The sequence below is a fragment of the Vulpes lagopus genome, chromosome 4 (assembly GCF_018345385.1).
Source record: "Vulpes lagopus strain Blue_001 chromosome 4, ASM1834538v1, whole genome shotgun sequence".
NCBI classification, from domain to species: Eukaryota; Metazoa; Chordata; class Mammalia; order Carnivora; family Canidae; genus Vulpes; species Vulpes lagopus.
The window spans coordinates 54784487-54808769 of record NC_054827.1 but is presented as its reverse complement, the minus strand read 5'-3'; the positions used below and the strand labels follow the sequence as shown (position 1 = coordinate 54808769).

Here is a 24283-nt window from a genome sequence, read left to right as displayed (position 1 = left end):
AGGTATCATTAGGGAAGCGCAATGGCCAAAATATTACTGGAGGCATAGCATGAATCAAAATTCCAGACTCCCAGGAAGAAAACAAGCAGGTGCTCAGCATAAAACGCATTGAATAAAACAATTTAGGCACTGTTAGTTTTTAAGAAAAAAAAATCTTTTTTAATATAGAGAACTATTTACCGTTCAGGTTCTCAGTTGGGAGCCAAGGGCCAACCTTACAGGCAAAGCTTTTTTAGGATAACAGTCTGAAGCCTGCTATGTTGACACTTTTGGGCACTCTCTTCCAAAAGAACTCTGGCTCTGCTTTTAGGAAGAAAGCCATCATTTAAGACCCTATGCTGTTCTAAAAAGACTTTTGACTTCCATTAGTGGAAGTAGTGACTTTCTTGTTTGGAAGGCTATAGTTTTCATTCAATGCGATGTTGAAAGGAAAGGTTATCTTATAACACCCAGGCAAAAAACAAAAAAACAAAACAAAACAAAACAAAAAAACCCCAAAAAACAAACAAACAAAAAAACACCCAGGCCAGTGAAGATTGCACTAGATGAGAATGTCTCTTTATGTTTGGAATCGAATGGAGAATTGCAACAAGGCTAAATTGCGTTTATTCTTTTTCTTTTATACGTGATCTAGAAAACCAGAAGAACACTAAATTATATCAGGCAACCTGTTACTTAGGGTTTTTAAGAGTTTAATCATGTGACATTCTTGCTGAAGAAATCATTACTTGTAGGCTGTCATTTGATGATAAAAAAATCTTTTTAGTGGAAAAGTGAACTGTTTTTAGAAGGTTGGCAAATAAAATGGAAGGAGCAATCTACTATAGTATGCTTTATACAATAAAGAGGAAAGTGGGAAATGGTTATTTTTTGATTGCATTTCTACAGAGTAAAGACCATTTTCATACCTGTATCAAGGAACATAGACCATTTAGATTCCAAATGGCTTTATCTAACTAAACTTGAGAACAAGTTTGGGCTAATTTTAGATCTGTATCTTTGGTTACCCATAGTATATGTCATTTTGCCCTGTGCCTGCTATACTCTTGATCTGGCAGGCAGTTTCTTATTAGAGTTCTGGTCAGTTAATTTTAATGAATAATTATGGAAGCTCATTATTAATACTTTAACATATCCAATTTTTAGAAGACTCTTGAATATATCTCCCCAAAATATTTTTAAGTGTTTACCTTGCTTACATACAATAAGAAAGGCAACATTAGCAGTAAATACGGGAAAATAAAGTGTGTGAGAGCCAGAATTTTAAGACTCAATAAACTCTTATTGTTGCTTAAAAATAAAACTCTTATCATTGCTTATTTACAAAAAGAATCCATGTCAGTATTCTAATATGATGGAGTAGTATATTATTTCATGTTTTCAGAACCAACTTGAAAGAAAATCTTTGATAGCTTCTTGCTTGCCTCCTTTCTTATACTCTGTTGATTGACACTTATTTCCCCTTCCAGAAATATCCATTTCTCTCATACTGTCCTTGAGCCCCTCAGTCCTCAATCTGATGAACCACTTCCTGTTTCATCCCAGCTTCACACTCCAGAATTATCTTTCTCTTCCCTTGCTCTCCAACAAAGTTCTCTTTCTCTTTATGAAAGTGATTTCTCTTTGCTTATTAAGAAGCAAGTATAGCAATTAAATTAATTCACAGTAAGAAATTCATGATGAATTTTCTTTCCTACTGTTATATTTTAAGAAACTCTTTACCCTCCTATGCTACTAGTGGGAATATGTATTTTTATATCCCTCTTAGAAAGCACCCTGGCAGCATATATCAAAGATCATAAACTTTCTTACAGTTTTCCCAGTAATTTCATTTTCTAGTAAGCTAATTCTAAGAAAATAAACTGAAAGGGACTCATACACAAAGATATTGATCTTATGGGTAAGTTTAATAGCAGAAGAAAAAGCGAATTGTCATGAATATAATGATAAATATAGTGATAATATGATGAATTACGAAAGCAGAGAAAAGGAGAGATAGATAGCTAAGCATTCCTTGCCCATTTTCAGGTGTCTGAGGTCTCTAAGCCTTGGACTACTATGGAAGCAACATGGAGTTGGGCAGGAGTCATGTCTGCTAAGAGCTGAAAGATTTTCAGGTATTTAAAATACTGGAGAAAACCAACTAAATCAAGGTTCAAAATAAATTATAAAGGCATTTTTCTTCTTAAACCTGCCAAAATACCCAAAGTTTAATTAAGCAGGGTTGAGTACAAAGCATGGTTGGTTAAGAGTATGGGCTTCAGATCACATAGAATGTGTGAACAGTTGTGTGACCTTGGGTAAGTTATTTAATCTCTCCAAACTTCACTCTGCATATCTTAAATGTGATAATTACATTCACCTTATAAGGGTATTGTGGGGATTCAAGAACATAACTCCTGTGAAGTGACTAAAACCTTCTATAACAAAACATCTACTGAAATACTAGTTATAAATGTTATTAATTTAATGAGGAAGACAGTTAATTATCAGCAGATCACAATGGTAAGATTCTAATTTTAACGTACTTTTAAAATTCTCTGATTTTTCAAAGTATTAGGTTATATTTTGTTAGGAAAAATCTTAGGTTATTGAAAAGCATCTTAGATTTTATAGTTACATACATATTGCATTTAATTATCCTAGGTGAGAGGCTATATGCAAGCCACTCCAAATAAATATTCAGGATTGGTGTGCATGGTACCTAGGAGAAAATAATACTTCTGAATTCTTAACCTTATAAACTCAGCCCATAAAGTTACAGTAGAAGTCTCAGAGCCCCATAAAATCTCTTCAGGGTAATTTGCACAAGTCCTTTCTTGTCCTGGGTAGATGGATGGGCACCAAGTGACTTCACCTAAAATGAATAAGCTAATAGCAGATTTGGGAATGCTTTCACCAGACTTAACTCCTTGCCTCTTGTTTTAATGAGGCCAAGTCTCTCTGTGGATATAGTGTATAAAATAACAATTGATATGTTATTATAATTTTTTTCAAAGGATCTGTTTTTTTTTCCCATTAAAGAGTTTTAGAGGAGTCAGCATCAGATAACTTCATAGGTTTTATGTGTGCTAAATGTGAAAACTCATTAACTTATATTAGTTAAATTATTGGCAAACAGTAAATTAAGTAATCGAGAATGACAGTCTAACAGCTTTTGTATTGGTCTTTTGCAGTTAGGTTGATTATTGACACTCATTGCCTTGTAATAATTTCTTTTAGTTGTCAGTAAATTCTAAAATAGTTTGGTAAGCATCCACAAAAAGTTCTTGGGAGAATATTGACAATGTGTGGCTTACTTTAGTAATCTTTGACGTGAGGTGGTCTGACTATACCATCTGATGTTTCTGGAGATTCTTCTGAAGTGCTGTGGTGAGCATTTACTGTGTTCATCCCAGTACCCAGAACTGTATGTGCATTATCACGTGGAACCTCAAGATTTTAGGGGCACCTGGGTGGCTCAGTAGTTGAGCGTCTGCCTTTGGCTCAGGTCGTGATCCCAGGGTCCTGGGATCAAGTTCCACATCAGGCTACCTGCAGGGAGCCTGCCCCTCCCCCTACCTCTCTCTCTCTCTCTCTGCCTCTCATGAATAAATAAAATCTGTGGTTTTACCATGATTAGGATCATGCACTACACATATTACATATATTTTTGTGTTTGCTGTAACTATCAATGTTGGCAGTATTAAAAAATTGAAGTGAGCTCTTGTCATTCTAGGGCATATTCTGAACACTGTTTATTGCTAAACTTTTGAGTCCCTAATATCAGTTGATTTTTTTGTCATTTGTCTTTCTCTTAAATAAATTACAACTCATTCAAAAGTATTCCAAATTATTTATGTAGTACTTCATACTGCTTCATTTCTTAGCCTCCGTGTACATTAGTAATTCTCTTTCCCTCTTTGGATGTTAATTTTGTTAACATTGTTGGATTTTAATTTGCTTAATTGCATATGAAACACTAATATTTGTCACCACTTGAAGAGTCTGTATTAGTTATGCCCTAAAACAAAAGTGTTACATGAGTTTCTTATGGCAGCAGTAGCATAATACCTTTGAAAAAATAACGAGAATGCTGCATTTCTATTAGATTTCTTGTCTAAGGCTTGTCCACGTTTATGTTTTAGAGAAGCATGCCATGAAGGGAGTGGTGGTTGTGTCCATCCATCATTTATCTATCCATCAGACTTCTATTGAGTGCTTAACATGACTGAGATTGTCCTAGTGAAATGCAGAGGTTAGTTTCTGGATACTCAAGGAGCACTGAGTCTTCCTTTCCTGACTGGAGATCATGTATTTCCAAAGTAGTAGGCAAAGATTTTGCTAGATGAGAATTTTTGCCTGTGTATGTGATCTTTTCCACCTCAGTTCATTTGCTCCATGACTGCACGCGCTCATGTGTAAAGTTCTACTTCCTTTTACGTAAGTTTGCTTCTTCTTTATATTCACTCTCCTCAAATCTGCTAAATTATCATGTTGACAATAGGATGAATTTACCTTATTTGTAACTTTTATACATCTTTCTGCGCCTTTAATACTTGCTTTTAAATTTTGATTTCCTGGACCTTAAAGCACCTATCTTTTTAATATGAACTATTTCCTTGATGTTGTGAATTATTTCTATTTCTTAGTACATGTGTTCTATTAGAATATGATTCTCAAAAGTGCAGTTTTTTGATGTTCATTATACCTCTATGGAGAACCTAATGTAATCAATCAGTAATTTTCTGAGTAGGTTTCTCATTGCAGTGTATTACAGTTGGCTCTAGTTTAGAGTGTAGCTTAGCCCCAAAACCAAAATGGTATTTCTAAAGCCTACACTATCCCCATTATTCAACAAAAGAAAGGAACAATTTATGAATGAATTGAAGACTGACTTTCTTTCAAGCTCTTACTGGATAGTAGTGGAGTATGGCTAAGAGTTTCTCAGTATAGAAAGAGGAGGAAAAGAAACCTCCCTATATCTTGCTGTCTTTCTTACATTCACACACACATATTTATATTTTACATGTTTACTAATTATGATATTCATGGTTTTTATTTATCACTGGGCCATTGGTATCTGGTAGATTCCTACTTCCTTTGTATACAGTACAATTTGATAAAACATTATATAGAGAGTAAGCCCCTAAAAAGAGGTTGGCTGGGCCTCTGATAATTTATTTATAATTAAATGTTTTTTTTAAAAGATTTTATTTATTTTTAGAGACAGAGAGAGGCAGAGACAGTAGAGGGTGAAGCAATCTCTCTGTGGGGAGCCTGATGCAGGACTTGATTCCAGGACCTCAGGATCACAATCTGAGGCAAAGGCAGATAGATGCTCAACCAGCTGAGCCACGTAGGCACCTTGGAGGAGAATTTTTAAACTACTTTGAACTTATACTCAGTTCTCCTTACTTTGCCTTTTATGTTTGGTTGTGGTTTGGAAGGCATGGGGTGGGCGTTGTCGTTCCTTATCTTCAGAAGACACTTTTTAGGTTAGAAAAAATTAGAATAGCCTTGATATTTATGCGGCCTGAAATTTTTGACATCGATCCAAATCTTTTCTGTTTGAATTCTAGCATAAAACAAAATTAATAAAATGTAATATTAAAAAATAATCATCTTGAAAAAGTGATATGTCCATAAGGGGAACTTATTATTAGAACTGAGTTATTTATTTATTTATTTATTTTGAGTTATTTGAATTTCTAGTTGTATAATAACAAAAACTTTACAAAGCAGGTGCATAGAATGAGATTGGAGCCACCTACTGGCTCATAAAATAATAATTTCTGTCCTAAAAAATATATTCTAAGTAACTACAGAAAGTTGAAGACAGTAGTAGTTGAAACAGAAGTTTCCACCCAAACATTGGTATGTTAAAGCTGTTTTAAGGAGTTTTGGAGATGTCTGGATGGCTTGGCAGTTTAACGTCTGCCTTCAGCTCGGGGCGTCATCCTGGGGTCCTGGGATTGAGTTCCGCATTGGGCTCCCTGTAGGGAGCCTGCTTCTCCCTCTGCCTAGGTCTCTGCCTTTCTCTGTGTGTCTCTCATGAATAAATAAATAAAATCTTTTTTTTAATTTTATGTAGCTTATGCTTTGGAAGGTTTCTGTATAAACTTAGGGTTTCTGATGCGTAGATGTATCAGCTAATATTAGAAACCATTTATTAGAAAGTAATGTACTTATTGGACCAAAATTCTTAGCTTTTATATCCTCTAAGTTCTTGTCTTAGTGTGAGTTTTTGTTTGTTTTTTTAAACATCTAACCCTGTGAAATTCTTCAGAGAACTCAGTGCTTCTGACTCCAATAAATGAAGTCAATTATATATCATAAATAATTATAAATAGATGTTAATGTATAATAAGTGAGCATCACTTGATACCTTACAGCATTTCTGCATTTTTCCTTGTCTGCTGGATTTGGATAGTTTCTCTTTGGTTTTACATTTTTCCTCTTTTAGATTTTAATATGTTATTATAAGACCCAGGAAACAGTAAAAACATCTGTAGTTGGCCAAAGGCCTGGCTTTGCACTTTGGCTGATACTTTGTATTGCAGGTCTCCTGTCTAGGTGTTGTAAGCTGCCCTGTGAGGGCTACTGGGGCTATTTACACTTCCAGTGAATTCGTTTTCCATCAGTGATGAGATTAGAATCATTTAAACTCATAAAAATTCTAAGAAGTTCTGCGTTTAGATAGAGTCTGAATTTTTCAATTCTGGTAAGTTGCCTCCATGTTATGACTCACACTTTTCTTTGTGCCTGTCTTAAATTGATGACATAAAGCCTTGCTCGTATGTTTCAGAAAATCTCACACCTTTTCTCGAGATACCATTCTTGTGGAACCAACTATGATGTCATATGACCTTTTTGTGTCAGATATCTAGATATTTATTCCCACCTCACGAGAGTAAGGCAGTAAGATTTCTAGATGTGCATTATTGCACCCAGCTATCCAGGGATTCACAAATCAATTTAAATCTCTTATTTTTATTTTCTTAATCTACAAAATACTGTAGTGGGATAGATTATTTCTTCGGTTCCTATTCACTATAATTTTTCCTATGGATCTGTGTTGATTCTGTGAAGATAAACAATGGTTTATTAATCATCTTTATATTATTGCTGTTTCTGTTTGCCTTTTTCATTTCATTTCTTTTTGCTGGAACGATTATATCTTCATCTCTAAAAACAGGAAGGTGATTTCCCATTGTTAAAATGCAGTATTTAGCAATAAGATACCAAGCTCTCTTACCCCTTTGCCAGCATAGGTTTTTATTCCTCCAGAGTATTAGTTAAACATTTATCAGTTACTTACAATGTAGCAGACTGGTGCCATGCACTAGAAATAGTAATGCATGAAACATAATTCCTGTCCTTGGGGAACTTTCAGTGTAGTGATTTGTGTGCGTGTGTGTACCTGCGTGTGTGTACGTGTATGTGTGTGTGTGCGCGCGTGGTGACAATCTAATCTCCTCACCCCTGATAATATCCCTGTAGGTTCTATCATATTCTAACATCCCTTTTCAAGGAGTGTTAGCCTGAGGCAAGTCAACTTCTTTATGCCCTCACTTGGTGACTGTAGTAAATTTCAATGTTCTCTTCAGGTCAGAAAAGTACATGTCGACCATTTTGTAAAGATGACATATACACCTTTTAGGGCATAATATATTTCTGAATGATGAGGAATTAATTTTTTCATTGGTCACTACCTTGTAGGGCAGTAGTCATAAATGAATGAAGCCCAGGTTGAGCTTGACACATTTAGAGAGACCTTGAAGGTAAAGAAGAACCTTTAAATCTACTGAGAACGGTTCTTAGGATAATTTAGGACGCAGTATGGGTGTTTTGTATCCTTGAAAACTCTTTGAATGGCAACTTTATATACTGGATTATATTTAACTTCCCCTTACTCAGCTGTTTATGAGAGACCACGAATTGTTAAGTTCGTGAATTAAGAAGTCTCAAGTCCCATTGCACTCTGGTTTTACATGCCTTTGCCTTTGTAAGACATTGGAGGAAAAGGTGTCATTTCAGAAATATTGTTTCTCTCACTGTCTTGGTTCACGAGTGCCAACAAGCTGGCACTTTTGTGGCTTCATATTTATAAATATATCCCTGGCTTTTCACTAGGTAAGGTATCTAGTGTAGAAGAGGCAGAGACCATATAAATTTGCTTCATTATGTCTAAAAGATAATTCAAGAGACATATTTATGCAGGTATAGCTCTTCATGCCTCTTTTTACAGTGGGTAAGAAAGGTGCTATAAAGGAATTTTATAGAACAGCTGACTTGATTTTACTTAAAATGTAGTTTTATCATTAGTTCAATATTAATATGAGTTTTTCCGTTTATGTAGGTAAACTTAGGTCTACTTAAAGAGGTTCAAACTTTTTTTTATAAATAGCTTTACTTTTAACTTCAGGTACTTTTACTGTGAATATATTTTATAATACTTGTATCAGAGTCCTTATGTTAATTTCAAATGTCATCCCAGCAGTGATTCTTAAAGACCATTAATGTAGTGTAAATCTTGTTGAGTAAAATGATTGTCATAATCAGACCATTATTGTGATATTCTAACCATTTCTGAGATGTCTTGTTATGTGAAATAAAAAAGATAATGATAATGATACTAATGATCAGGGTATAATATAAGCATAATAGGCTATGTCTACTGATACCTTATCTTTACTTTTATAGTGTTTTATCTTGTTCATAATAAGGCTATCATCATTATGTATTCTTACCTTTTCTCTTACTTTAAACGCATAGGGATGTGAGATTATTTCAACGCCTGACCAAGACCATACTGACTTTACCAAGTGCCTTGAATTGCTCCAAAAAAAAATAGAAGAAAAAGACCTACAGGTAAGATCTACATCTTTTGTGGTGGTTAAGAGTCTTAGTGCCAAGGATGTGAAAGATCCTGCTTCAAGTTTTTACTCATTTGAAGTGATTAGTTATTCTAGTGCCAATGTTTTGGCTGTCAGATTTTTCCCATATGTTGCATAAATCTGTACTTAGCTGCCAAGTATTACTGTTTGCACTTAAATCAAAAGTCAGAGATCTAAATACCTTATAATGATGAAGTCACAAAATGGATGAAGTGGACTTTGATAAAGCAGTTGAAACTGGCATCTCATTCTTGGCCTACAATGGGTAGCTACTTTTCGTTTCTCATTCTTCATTTCCATGTAGACCTATGTGTGTTTTCTCTTTATTTGTTTTCTCTTTTTAAATTCTGTATGGGCAGGTAAAACAAACAAATATGGCCTACATTTGGCCCATGAGTTATCATTATAAACTCATACAAACAAACAAAACAGTCAACTTTTTAAGTCCGGGAGGAATCTGCTACTTGCATTTGTAGATTCCTTAAAGTATTCCTTAATGATTTTCACCTAGCATTCAAGCATTTAATAATTAATTAGCTAAAATGCAAGCTTATATTTTATTATATTTTATAATCCTTTTTGATTATAAGAATAAAAGAATATATAGTATTTTTTATTATGACTTAAAATATTTTTTAAGTCAATGTTTAGTGACGATCAACAAAATAAACCTGAATCATTGAATGGCAGTTGACTATCCTTTTACTGACGGGCTGAAGGGTAAGCTGAGGTGCATAATCAAACGTGTAATTTTTAAACTAAGAAAAGTAGCAAAATACCTCTATGTATTAAAATGCTTTTTGATAGTACAAGTAACAAGAAATGCATTTCAACCTGGCCTCAATAGTCAGGCGAGATAAGGTAGTCTTATATACAGCTCAGTCAGATGTCCTGTCTGTTTCTTTGTCTGTCTTCACTCTGTGTTGTAGACTTTGTCTCTGGTCTCGCTCCCCTGACTGCCTTCAGTGGCCACTGTAGCAGCATTTTACCCCTTCACATGTAGGGGATTAAAGGAGCAGGGCAACACTTCCCATCATCATCATCAAACTTAAGTCCTGATATCCCTCTGTTAGGCCACTCTTGGTTTTGGCAACAGAGGATGAGAGTAACCTGATTATAGCAGGGGTTCAGATCCATCCGCAGGTCTCGTGAAGATTACATGACTAAGACATGGGGGGCAGGACAAGATAGATGTTGGAGAGGCACCTCAAGAAAACCTTACTCCCTCACAAAAGTTTTTCAAAGATTTCTTTTGGCATCTGTTTACTAAGTTGAGATAGTAGATCATTTTCTCTCTTTGAAGATAAGCCTTGTTAATTATCCTAATTGACAAGTAGCACATTGTACAAACTGAACAAAAGAAATTGAGTGAACATTTCCCATCTCTGTTGTAGCTTGAACTATACCAAATGTATTGTGCTATTTCCAGAAATAAATTGCTATAATTAAATATTTGTTTAACGAAAACAGAACACAGCCCATTGAGAGTTACCTGCTTCATCCAGACATAGCTGATTTTGAGTTTCTTAGAAAAGAAATTATAAAATCTTCACAACTTGTGTTTCAGTTTTCCCAGCATCGGCACTGCAATTATTGGAAGCTGGGAATGCAATTATGTGTGTCAAATTGAGAGTATCTGTAATACAGTATTTGGTCATTAAGTCTGAAAATAAAGAATCCTATCTCAAGCTCAACACTGAAATTCAGAGAGAGCCTCAGACTGGGGGAATTGGGTAATCAGGTATGTATGATCTGTGAAACAAATCTGGTAAGGTCGTGGATGATCCAGTAGGGAGGACAGAATCAAGACCTGTTAGAGCAATCCTGCATTGAGCAGAAAGGACCAGACCCTCCTAGTCCCACTGTGCTTAGTCACGGGCTGGAAGCTCTCAGGGAAGTGGTGGCCCACTGCACTGCATCTGGGAGTTCCAGTGGGCCATGACAGCCAGCGGCCCCCTTCACAGCCCTAATGAGTTCTTTCTGGGGAAGGGGGCGGTGTAGGTTAGAAGGAGCAGTGCACTTCCACGGTTGCCTCAGGCCCCCAGCATGATTTAGACCCAACACATTCTCCAGCCTCATCTTGCACTACTTTTTCTCCTTGTTCATAAAGTATGACCTATTCCCTCTTCTTCTCTGCCTTGAGGTGTTGCCTCCTCTGCCTAGAATATTTTTGCACATTGCTTGAATATTTTTTGAATTTTTTCCTTCTCTTCGCCTATACCACAATGGCAGATTAGGTGATGTCATTAGGAAGACTTCTCTTCCCCATCTCTCCATGTTAGGTTCTGCTGCTATGTGTGTCAGTACCCCTTTCATTCTCCTTCAAGGCAGTCTGAACACTTCCAGTAATTTTGTTGGTTATTTCTGTTTACGTGAAGCCTTTCTTCCCAACCTGACCATACAGCTCACAAAGCTGGGCTGTTCACGACTGTACAGCAGCACCTTGCGTGTAAAGGGTGCTTTGTGAATGTTGAGTCTCTGTTGTGTGCTGTGCGAGTGCCCAGGGGAGTTGAACACAACACAGTAGGGGGAAGGCTTCTTAGAGAAGGATTGGATGGGATGGAAGAGTGTTCAAGGATGGATGCCTCGGTGTGCAGGGAGGATGGATAGCTCTTCAGCGAACCAATGGCAGGGAGTTTGAAGAGCATTAAGATGGACAACAATGTGATTAGTTTGCTGTTTTAAAAAGCATAGTTGGGTAAACTGAAGGCTCCATTTTTCACAATGAAAGCCTTTAATATAACCTTCAGGTTATAGTAAATTTGATGGAGTATCTTTGAGCTTCCACTCAACTTGATGTTTAACCTGGAGGTACATCGTTTCATCTGATCTATTGTAATAGCAAGAGAAAAGCAAGAAGAGAAAGATTAGCAAGGAAAATAATTAAAAGATGCCCCTCCACCTATCCTCCTATGCCCAAGTGAGATCATCATGAGGACTATTAAAAATTTCTACTTGAAATGCACATGAACTATATAAAAAGATCCTTTATACTTCTCTACCCAATAAGTACCATCAAATTATCATACATTTCTGTTTTTCTACTTATTAAGTTATAAATATGAATTTGTCATCTAAGTGTCTATATTTTATAGCAAGCTCTTGTTAATTACTAGCATCTACTTTAAAATATTAATTGCAAATAAAAGTAAAGTAATATCTAATATGTTAAAAAAAATCTGTACTATGTAACATCGTAGAACTTTATAGAATTTGAATTAGCCTGTCCTTACCCTAAAGGAGCTTACTACCTAGAACATGTGATTAACTTTGAAAAATTTGCCTAAATCACCGCATTTATTTATTTACTTATCTATTTTAAACCTGCTCACCCTCAACTTTTATTCTTTTGCAAAAGGGTTCACCAATACCTGTGACTTTTTAATGCTTTGCTTTCATGTTACCACATTGTTTATCTGTAACTGAGTCATGAATAATACATTTTCAAGATGCCATCTGATATGACTGGATCTTCAAAGAGCACATATATTTTCTGATGTCATGATGCATGCTTGAGATCTAAACCTTTGAATTCAGTGGAAAACATTAAAAGCTATTGCTCCAACTTTCTAAAAATGTAAGATGCATGTTGTTTAGGAAGAAGCAGAAACAATCCAGATTATAAGGCCCTTAGAATAACAGGCCTCCTAAAATACAGTTTAAGATATTTCCTACTATAATTTGATAACAGAATCATTACTTCAGTCTCTGAGGTTTTTAAACACAGATTTAATATGAGATAAAATTTGGGTGGAAAAGTTGTCATTAATTTCATTCACACTGTACGTGGTGTTGATTTAAACACATACTAGTTTTGGGATCCCTGGGTGGCTCAGCAGTTAAGTGTCTGCCTTCGGCTCAGGTTGTCATCCTGGAGTCCCAGGATTAAGTCCAGCATCACACTCCCTGTGCATGGAGCCTGCTTCTCCCTCTGCCTCTGTCTCTGCCTCTCTCTCTCTGTGTCTCTCATGAATAAATAAATAAAAATCTTTTAAAAAAACAATGAACACATACTAGTTTTATTTGCCAAAACTTGAATGCATTTTGGCCCCTTGTACCACGTTATTTTTTAAATCAATTTTTCAATCAAATAATGAAGGATGCTGAAAAAGTACTGTATGAATAAGAGCAAATGCCTAAATTTTATACACACACAGATATTAATAACTACAAATCAAACACTACATAAAGACTATGGGATTATTACATATTAAGTTATTTTTTATACAATTTTAATAGCCTGAGCAAATATTGAATTGTGACTTGCATGTATTAGAATAGATTTTATGCATTTATATCTGAATTGGGGTTCTTGATTATTGACATTAGGTAAGGAATAGTCTTTTTTTTCTTTTTTTATAAAGATTTTATTTATTCATGAGAGACACAGAGAGAGAGGCAGAAACATCGGCAGAGGGAGAAGCTGGCTCCCTGCAGGAGCCTCAGTCAGGACTCCCATCCCAGGATCCCAGGATCTTGACCTGAGCCAAAGGCAGATGTTCAACCACTGAGCCACCTAGACGTCCTAGATAGTCTTTCTATTTAATTCCTACATGGTATTTCTCAGATAGATACACTATGTTTAGATATCTGCAGATACTATGAGTTTTAGAATATTTATATCTACTAATTATCAGTATTGGGTTAGGTGTACATTATTGTTTTGTAATGGACTAATGGCTTTGTTATATGCCCATACTAAATAACTGTTGCTCCTCACTTAAAAGGAATTTAAGACTTTATCTGATTAGAATAATTATTCATAGCACTATAATAAGCTCTGACTCAGAGGGTTGCGCAAAGAATGGTGATAGTGCTCTGAGAAGTGTCTTCTGAGGGTCTCCACTGTCCTTAGTACAGTCTACTCTAATGGGCCAGGATCTTCAGCAAGATTTCAATCTCATTTAAAGCACAATTTAATAAATCTGTTGTGTGTGTCAATGTATATTCTGGAAAGAGATGAGAACTAAATTCACAGTAGAGATACTTGGCAGATACCACTTTAGTCAAATAATCAAACATCAGTCTCATTACTTTACGTGTCCTCCTTAATGACCATCAATCACCCAGTTATGGAAGACTGATGAATCACTGAACTCTACCTCTGAAACTAATAGTACGTTGTATGTTAATTAATTAAATTTACTTTAAAAAAAAGAATACATACCATTTTTCCGATATCAGATTGCCAAATATTTAAAGTTGGATAAAATGAGTGTAGGTGAGGGTACAGAGAAGGATAAATTCTCATTTATTCTTGGTAGTATTAAAATAAAGTTGGTAGTATTTCTCAATTTTATTTTCTATTTTTTTAAAGCTTTTAATTATTTATTTATTCATGAGAGACACAGAGGCAGAGACACAGGCAGAGACAGAGGGAGAAGCAGGCTCCATGCAGGGAGCCCAATGTGGGATTCGATCCCGGGTCTCCCGAATCACACTGTGGGTTAAAGTTGGCGCTACACCACTGGGCCACCCGGGTTGCCCGTATTTCTCAATTTTAAATGCTTATATCTTTGTTTCAGCAATTCAACATCTAGAAATTTATCCTGCAGTTTACAAAGATAAATGTAAATGGATATTTATAGTTGCATTATTTGTAATAAATAAAAAACTGTCAATAGGGGACTGGCTAAATTATGGTAAGTCTCATTTGGTGATATTTACAGAGGAAATAATATGTATAGGATCTACTTCAAAATAATCGTGGGATTTACTTCAAAATAAACATGTTGACTAGGGGAGTAAGGAGAAAGTATAGATAAAACACGATTGACCGTGTATTTTATAATTTTTATGAAACTGGTGATGGGTATATGTGATTCATCATACTCTTCTTATTTTTGCATATGTTTGAAATTTGCCATAATAAAAATATACAAAACTAAAAAAAAAGAAAAAAGTAAGTGATGAAATAATGTCAGCAATAATTCTTGTTGATAGCACATGCCCTTCAAGATAACGTAAAGGGTGCTAAAGGCACTTGTGAAGTTCTTCCCTAAAACCTATAATCCCAGTTTCATCTTTGAAAAGAAATCCAAGGAAGTCAGAATGAATATTACTCTGCCAAATACCTGACCAGTATTTTCAAGGTCATGAAAAACAAGGAAAGATGGAAAAACTGTCACAGACCAGAGGAGCTGAAAGAGACATGAAAACTAAATGCAGTGTGGCATTCTATTTGTCCCTGAACTGGAACAGGGTATTAGTGGAAAACTGGCAAAATGCGAACAAAGCCTGGAGTTCAATTACTAGTAGTACGGCGGTGTCAGTCTTAGGTGGAACAGGTGCATTGTGGTTATAGGAGATGTTAGCACTGGCCGGGACCGGGGGAAGGGTACAATTCCTGTACTATTTTTGTGACTTTTCACTAAATCTAAGATTATTCCAAATTAAGAAGTTCACTTGAAAAAGAGATGCTTACTGTTTCAAATACGCTATTAACTATCAGGTGGTATAATCTTTTTGTGACCTGACTCAGTGTTACAGAATAAAAAGGCAAGTACTTCTTGGCACCTAGGCAAATCTGAAATACCTTTTTATGAATTCTTTCACCTTTAAAGTGTTTCCTCAAAAAATCTCAACCTGTGGGTCTCTTGCATATTTTGGAAACTGTTTTATCTGAAAACTATGCCTGCTTGAAACTTTGCTGGAAACTTGATAATTTTTAAACCGTGGTAACAGCCCAGGTCCGCAAACTGCCCAGTTTCCCAAGACACCAGAGAATGGTAGGACTTGATCAAAGAGAACTGGCATTCTATATAATTTTTTCAGGGTTGGCTCCGGAAGGAGTAATCCTGCTCATTCCTGCCCTGCCTCTTTACCTGTCAAAATCCTGTCATCTCCATCACCGCCTTCGTTTTCACCTGTTTTTCTTAGGGGGATATCCTGTCACACTTCTATGCCATTGACTCCCTCATTTATACTTCTTCTCCGGAATGCCAAAGCCTATTTCTAACCTAACTGGAGGGCCATAAGAATTTCATTTCAGTGTCTAAAACACAATTCATCATGTTTCACACAGAATCCCATTTTCTCTTTATTTTCCATCTCATGCACTGGAACTACCATCCATCCACGTGGCAGAAACCTAAGAGTAGCCTTATATTTTGCTTTACCGTCCCTTACCACTTGGTCACAACTCCTTTAATTCTGTAGGTATCTCTTGTGCCCACTTTCTCCTTTCTAGTCTTACTGATACTAGGTTAGTTCAGACCATTATCATTTCTCAGTTGGGTTATTTTATGAGCTTCTATTTGTCCTCATGTTAGTTACCAATGCATTGTGGGTTTTTTTTTTTAAAGATTTTATTTATTTATTTATTTATTCATGAGAGACAGAAAGAGAGAGAGACAGAGACCGAGAGAGAGAGAGACAGAGACACAGGCAGAGGGAGGAGCAGGCCCCATGCAGGGAGCCTGACGTGGGACTCGATCCCGGGTCTCCAGGATCACGCCCTGGGCCAAGGGTAGGCGCTACACCGCTAAGCCACCCAGGGATCCCTGTATTGGGGGTTTTTGTTTGTTTCAAATTTTTATTTAAATTCTAGTTAGTTAACATTATAGTATAGTACTAGTTTCAGGTATAAAATTTAATGATTCATCACTTAAATATAACTGCTCATCACAACAAATGCCCTCCTTAATCCCCATCACCTTTTTAACACCTGCCCGACACACCTCCCCTCCAGCAACCCTCAGTTTGTTTCCTATAGTTGAGTCTCTTATGATTTGCCTCCTTATCTTTTTTTTTTTTACTTACTTCCCCTATATTCATCTCTTTCATTTCTTAAATTCCACATGAGTGAAATCATATGGTATTTGCCTTTCTCTGACTTATTTCACCTACCGTAATACATTCTAGCTCTCTCCATGTCCTTGCAAATGGCAAGATTTCATTCTTTTTGATGGCTGAGTAATATTCCTCCTGTATATATGCATATATTTATACATGTGTATATATATATACACATACATACACACACACACACACACACACACACCACATCTTCTGTATCCATTCATCAACCAATGGACGTTTGGGCTCTCTCCATAGTTGGGCTATTGTTGATAATGCTGCTATAAACATTTGGGTGTGTATGCCCCTTTGAATCTGTATTTTTGTATTCTTTAGATAAATATCTAATAGTGCAATTGCCAGAACTGTTTTTAACTTTTTGGGGGAAGCTCCAGAGTGGCCACAACAGTTTGCATTCCCACAAATAGTGTAATAAAAGGGTTCTCCTTTCTCCACATCCTTGCCAATGTCTGTTGTTTCCTGAGTTGTTCATTTTAGCCATTCTGACAGGTGTGAGGTGATATCTCATTGTGGTTTGGATTTGTTTTTCCCTGACAATGAGTGATGTTGAGCATCTTTTCATATGTCTATTAGCTATTTGTATGTCTTCTTTGGAAAAATGTCTATTCATGTCTTCTACCCATTTCTTAACTGGATTATTTGTTTTTTTGGGTGTTGAGTTTGAGAAGTTCTTCATAGATTTCAGATACTAATCCTTTATTAGATGTGTTATTTACAAATATCTTCTCCCATTGTATAGGTTGTCTTTTAGTTTTGTTGATTGTTTCCTTCACTGTGCAGAAGAAGCCTTTTATCTTGATGAAGTCCCAATAATTCATTTTTGCTTTTATTTCCCTTGCCTTCCACCATGTGTCTAGTAAGAAGTTGGTATGGCTGAGGTCAAAGACGTTGCTGCCTGTGTTCTCCTCTAGGATTTTGATGGTTTCCTGTCTTACATTTAGGTCTTTCATCCATTTTGAATTTTTTTTTGTGTATGGTGTAAGAAAGTGGTCCAGTTTCATTTTTCTGCATGTGGCTGTCCAGTTTTCCCAACACCACTGCAGTGCATTGTAATTAGATGTCAGATGTTCAAAGTCTGGGCCTGGCACTCTTTTTAGCTGTGTGTTGACAGAAAGAGAAATAGGTAATAGAAAGCTGTTTAAGTTTTTTAAGCCTCAGCTTTCTCATCTGCAAAATCAGAATAATAATTCACTTATATCAGCAGGTACAGAGACAAAGCACTTCATTGTCTGCCACATATAAAATCCTTAATAAAAATTTAATAGTATTAATAGTCATATATTGTTGTATACTTTAGGTCTTGTGATCTGCAACATATTTTATAAAATGTATTTATATATTTACATAACATTGCATTTTGTAAATTATAAAAGATATATAATTTATATATAATTGTTAGTATTTCACAAAATATATTACGATATAAATATATTGTGCTCTCTTGATTTTATAATATAATTTTAGAATTAGACAGTGTTTTTAGAAATCTTATAAACTAGTTACAGTTTATAGCCCAGGTTATATGGACTTACCTTAACATTGTTTGTTTCAGACATATTCTGATTCCACAAGAACTGTCTTAATGTTAGAAACTTGAAATAAATGGGGAACTCTTTACACATTGAAATGTTTCTCAGGGCATGTCTTCAGCCTTCCTCCTTCCCAGGGAACTGGTGAGAATGGTGACTGTGTGTTTAGAACTAGAATTCAGTAGGGAGGTGAGTTACACAACCCGCTAATCATTGTTTACTCCTTGACTTGGTGCGGAGAGAAAATGGGACATGTACTCTGACTTCTTTAATCCTGCCATAGCCATGGTGTGCCTTACACTCGCTAAGGGATGTATTTAGAATTTAGAGTTGCAACAGCAGACTTCCTCCCTTTAGACATACTATGGAAGCTACTGAGGATCTTCCTCTAATTGTTTTAACAAACTTTTGCATGGTACCTATCTTGGTCGTTATACTTGGTTGGATGACTGACCTCATGGCTCCGACCCTCCAGTCTAATAGAGGACACAGATGTACATGTAACCATAGAATAACTCAGGCTACAGTTATTGCTGTACCGTGCCTCTGCAGGAAAGATTCAGCTTTTTGTGTTTTTAGTGAATTGTTTGTAGAACCCTTCTCTGTTTCACCCTTTAGCTTTTCATTGGAGAAAATAGAATAATATAATTATTTTTCTAATGAAATTGGAGCTCATATCCATGTGGCCTTCCATGATCTCCCTTTTTAAATGACACCCCTCATCCCGCATCCTCTCCCATCCCTTGACTCAGCAGTCTTTATCACCTTGTCTGTTGGGTCTTCTCCATCACACCTGTCACCATCTACCATATATATTTAGGAAATTTATTTCTATTACATCTTCACACTGCAATGTAAATTTCATATGGGCAGGTAACTGTACATGTTTATTCTCTGCTACATTCCCAGGACAACACCTGGCACATAGTGGGCACTCCATATGTATTTATTGAATGAATAAATGAATGCGTACATAAATGGAAGAATTTTCTTTAGCAAGGCTTAGCAAGGCTTTTTTTTTTTTATCAAATGTTGGTAAATTTTATTCATCTACTTTAACAAGGTGTATCCTGCTCCAGCTATTGGCCCATAATAATTGAAATTTTTTTTTGGCTTTGGCAGCATATGGAGCTATTATTCAATCATTTATACTTTTAGTATACTTTTTCTCTTCATCTTATGGATGGGGAGGACATATGTGTTGTGTGTGATTAAAAATGGTACGTGTAATGCCTTATTTTCATTTTATTAATTGGTCTTTTGTAATTTCTGAAACCTACTTTTTCCCAGTTCTAAGTTACTTGCAAAACTTGAAAGCTAAAAAATGAAAATACGTAGAGATTGTCCCATAAGCCACTGCCATTGAGAACTTGACAAGAATAAATCTTGCCAACTTCCTTAAAGTAATACTGAAAGTAATACCATTAAATTCCAACATCTGCTGGATAGCTGAGGCCTTGTAAGACTTATAGGACAGCTTTCTCTACTTTCTTGCCTCTGCCTATCTGCCTCAAAGCAATGTTGTAAACTTAAATCAATAATTTTTATGAATTTCTAGGAAGAAACACATGTATACTTATAGTAGACATATTCAGCTATACTTAAGTATGTCTACACAGAACACCTCTTGTTTTTTTAGTACATAACCAGCATTGTTCTCTTTGTCAAGTGCCAGAGTGACTACTTACATATTCAGGTTCTGGAACAGATGCTGTGCAAGTTAAGTATCAGACAAGGAAGGAAGCAAGGAGAAGGAAAGTATTCTGGGCATTGAGTGAACAAGCAGGCTGTTTCCTAGATCATTTTGGAGAAGCCTTCAAAAGAGAAATTCACATCTCTGTTTTTCCTTCTTCTTAGAGACCAGCAATCTTTTTTATAGTGCTGTGTAACAAGAGAAAATAGATACACCCAGTGCTTTGAAGTGACTCGGGAGCTGTTGCTACGGATATAAAAAGCTTACTGCCTCAGCCACTGTGGCAGCCTAATCCATCCCTGCCAGAGGAGAAGCGTGCTTTTATAGGCCCCGGGACAAGGGTTAAGTTTATCTGCTTACCAGGAGTCTCAGTTGGATGACTCACTTGCCAGATAAAATTTCTTATTAATGCAGAGAATTGCAGATATGGTTGGTGTGATGCTCTTCTGCAGAAGACATGCTGACCTTACGTGAAAAGGACTATTTTATTTTGAATTACTGCATTGCGAAGGTGCAGAAACTGTAGACAGGAGGAGGAAACTCTGTCTTGGGGACTTCTGTAAGAATAATGCACATATAGTGGAATATCCTGAGAGTACACAATAGATTAAAAAATTTCTCCTTATTCTGCAGATCCCTTAGCAAGACATATGTGGCCATACCCCTAGCCATGAGTGTGATTGTCCACAGTAGTAATAACAACTGTATTTGTGGGGTGCCTCGGTGGCTCAGTTGGTTAAACATCTGCCTTCAACTCAGTTCATGATCCTGGTGTCCTGGGTCGAGCCCCATGTTGGGCTCCCTGCTCAGCAGGGAGTCTGCTTCTCTCTTTGCCCCTCCCCTGGCTTGTGTTCTCTCCCTCTCTCTCAAATAAATAAATAAAATCTTTTTAAAAATTTTAAGAAAATAACTATTTGTAAGAAATGATTTGTGTATAGTTTAAGTCATGACTGAAGAACTAAAAGGTTGTTACTGCTTATCATGGGGATGTACATATCAGATCAATATATTTTCAGTGGTAGTTAATTAAGTAATCAGAAGAGAAATATATACATAGAAATACATTCTTCTTGGGGCACCTGGGTGGCTCAGTGGTTGAGCATCTGCCTTCGGCTCAGGTCATGTTCCCAGGGTCCCGGGATTGAGTCTTACATCAGGCTCCTTGCAGGGAACCTGCTTCTCTGTCTGCCTAGGTCTCTGCCTCTCTCTGTGTGTCTCTCATGAATAAATAAATCTTTAAAAAACAAAACAAAAAAAGGAATACATTCTTCTTTGTGTTAGATGATGAGTATAAGTATCTCAGAAAGTCCCATTTAAATCAGAGGAGAAGATGAAATTTGCATAGTATTCACTTTCCATTCTTCTATTAGTAGCCAGAAGTAGAAAATGCCATTCTGTTTCCATGACCGTCTGCTTTCCCAGAGCTGTTCTGCTTAGCATTCCACGGTCACCGTGTTGGTCCATGAGAGCAAGTGGCATACTAAAATCCAGATGCCTAGAGTAGATGGCCAGTGATTGCAGCTCCTTTTCTGAATCCACGATGTACCTTCCCCTCACCATGTATGTGAATTTATGTCATTTCCAATATGAACAACTGGATCGAGATATTTTGAAACATATTAGGAAAGGGGGAGTATCTGAATTCAAAGTACACTGATTGCATGCTAATTCTGTCTCCTCATCTATTTCTACTCAAGATTTTAGATGCTTATAAAATAGACCCTAAATATTCTGATTTTTAAAGCATTCCTATAAATAACTTCAGAAAGAGGAAGTTATTATTGAACATTTTATCCCAAATTACACTCAGTTTACTATGATGCTCTTGGATGTGGTACACGTTTTGCAAAATAGTAAATAATAGCATTGCTTATAGCATTAAGGTGAACCGGAGGATGATGAGGTGATCAGCTATTTTGTGTGCATGTATTAGGTAAAGCACACTTACAATGCAAAAAATAAGCTTTAAGTAATTAATGTCACTGCAGTAACAGTTTTAACATTCTCATTTGGCATTATAAAATGGTCGAATGCATATCTAGAAACCAGAGTGTTAATGACCAAGTGCAAAATTTGCAATCAAAATGTTCTCTATTCTCCCAGAAGGTGGAAAGGGGATAATTAACATAAACTATTTATATTGCTCCAGATTGCAAAACCTAAGGATTGTGCTACAGCAAGTCTGATAGCCACCTATTATAAACTGGTCAATAAAAAATGAAGAATTTTATGCCACTAAACTTTGGGAAGATAATGCACTCAAAGTACTGCAAATAGCTAAATCCAATTCATCTAGACAAGGAAACCAAGAGTTTCATTTATCACTTTGGACAAGAATATGCAGCGAAGACTTTCTTTATGGTTGAAGCAAAGCAAGAAATACTGTTGTGTAAAAATGAATCCCGGTGATGCAAGAGAGGATAATTGGTATTAAGAAATGATCTGCCAGTGCAGAAATACTCATCGTCAGGGAACAAAACATTTCTTACCAAAGTCCATCTGTTTGCAGAAAGGTTTGGACAATTATCTGTCTCTTCTCACCTTGCTCAGTAGGTGGAAATGACTAAAGAAAGTAGGTACAGTTTCATGTCCCAGATTCCACAGAAGGGGAAGAATGACAGCTTAGTGCTCTTTCAGATATTCAACTTCCTTAGGGAAACACGTATGTTCGAGAATTCTTAGCCAGAGTGAAAAGTATCTGGTCTGTGTTGAACAGGAGGCTCCAGAATGCAGAATGGAATTTTTTTCATTCATCTACTGAGCAATTCATTTAGCTTCTGTGGACAAAATTTGTATAATGCAAATTGTAATAGCCTTTCAAACTGTACTTCCAAATAGCTGATTGTTTCTGAATATGGTAAAATTATCTTTTGATTTTTTTTTATTTTACACCAAATACTAGCTGTGTTGAAGATGCTATGTGAGGCATTCTAGCTGTTCTAAAACACAAGTAATACAGTTTTCCATTTCTCAGGACCCCCATAATTCAAAAAGAATATCTTTGTGAATATCTTTTCTGTAGAAATATCTTCATATCCTGAGAATGTGAGGGGTTTGGAGACCATAATTACCTCCAGTAGATTTATAATATCCATGTACTTATTTATATAAACCGTGACTTTATGTAATTTTACTTACTCATAAATATATTCCTGAGTCTTCAAAGAGTTTAATTTTCAGCAGAGATAATAGAGTAAAATCATGTAAAAAAAATCCATTAGTGTGTTTATTTATTCTATCCAGCTCTTCTTGGCACTCACTTCCTGATACTGAGAAATGTGAACACATGTAAATTAGTTCTTGCCATCCCTTGGTGTTTTTACTTGGGAAGGAAAAAGACCCATGTTTCCACATTTTTGTATATATCAGTGTTGTATTGTTTATACAGAAAAGATGTCTCATTCCCAGGGATCTCATTGATATGGCTTGAACTTATAGTCCAATTGATCAAGGGAATATTAGTACTCAGGACAAATCTGTGAGGGAAGACAGAACTACTACTAAAAAAAATTCAAAGCTTTGTCCAGGGTCAACCAAAAAAGCATTGCATTATTCTGGGAATGAATGCACTCGTCCTGTACTCTCTCATGACCAGGGTACCTGACATTAAAGTGCTTCAGGCATTCTTAATGGCAGTCAGAAAGTAAACCAAGAAAAATTCAAACAGCGTATGCAGGAAGAGCTCTGAGGATGAGAACTGTTCACAGCCATCGTCATTGTTAGATTGTTTGTGGTCAACATATGGAGAATCTTTATTTTCTAGACAAGGAATTTAAATTTTGATATACAGGTGATGGCAATCCACTAAAGAATTTTGAATGGAAAGCCACAAAGTCATTTTGAAAAACAGCATAATGGTTGTATGCAAGCTGAATCAAAGGACAAAAATTACAGTGACACAAATGAAAGAATCAATTGCAGGATGCTTTGAAGAATAACTCTTTAGTCATTTTCCCCATTAAGATTTTGAGAAAAGAATAGAGACCATAAAAATAAAGTCCATACTTGTTAATGATTTGGTCTTGTTTGCCAGAGAGTTACAGCATGAAAACTGTTGAGCTAACCATTCAGCTGACAAAAGTCCTTTATGTGTACCCAGGTACCCTGCTAAGTATTCTAGGTTGAGAAATGCATCCTGAATAAGACACAGTTCTGACTCTAAGAATGTGTGGTCTTTGGAGTAGATGCTTTCGTTAAGCAGATGATCCTGATATGTTCTCAGTGATGATGTAGCCGAAGTCTCTTGGGACCCATGAGAAGCCTCTTGGTAGTGAACCTTCTCCAGTGTCCACTCTCCTTGGGCACAAACCAGATTAGGAGCTGCCCTGAGTGAGGGGAGTGTTTAATTCTGAGTATTTAGGGTG

General features: G+C 36.2%; 1 protein-coding gene across 3 annotated transcripts in view; it reads left to right on the top strand.

Annotated features, from left to right (window-relative positions):
- TPK1 (thiamin pyrophosphokinase 1) overlaps positions 1-24283 on the top strand; it is a 312036-nt gene that overhangs the window by 149453 nt on the left and 138300 nt on the right. For all 3 annotated transcript variants that reach the window (XM_041751936.1, XM_041751935.1, XM_041751934.1), the window contains one exon: positions 8758-8853. In XM_041751936.1, the coding sequence (XP_041607870.1) occupies positions 8758-8853 (96 nt within the window). The remainder of the gene's footprint in view (positions 1-8757; positions 8854-24283) is intronic.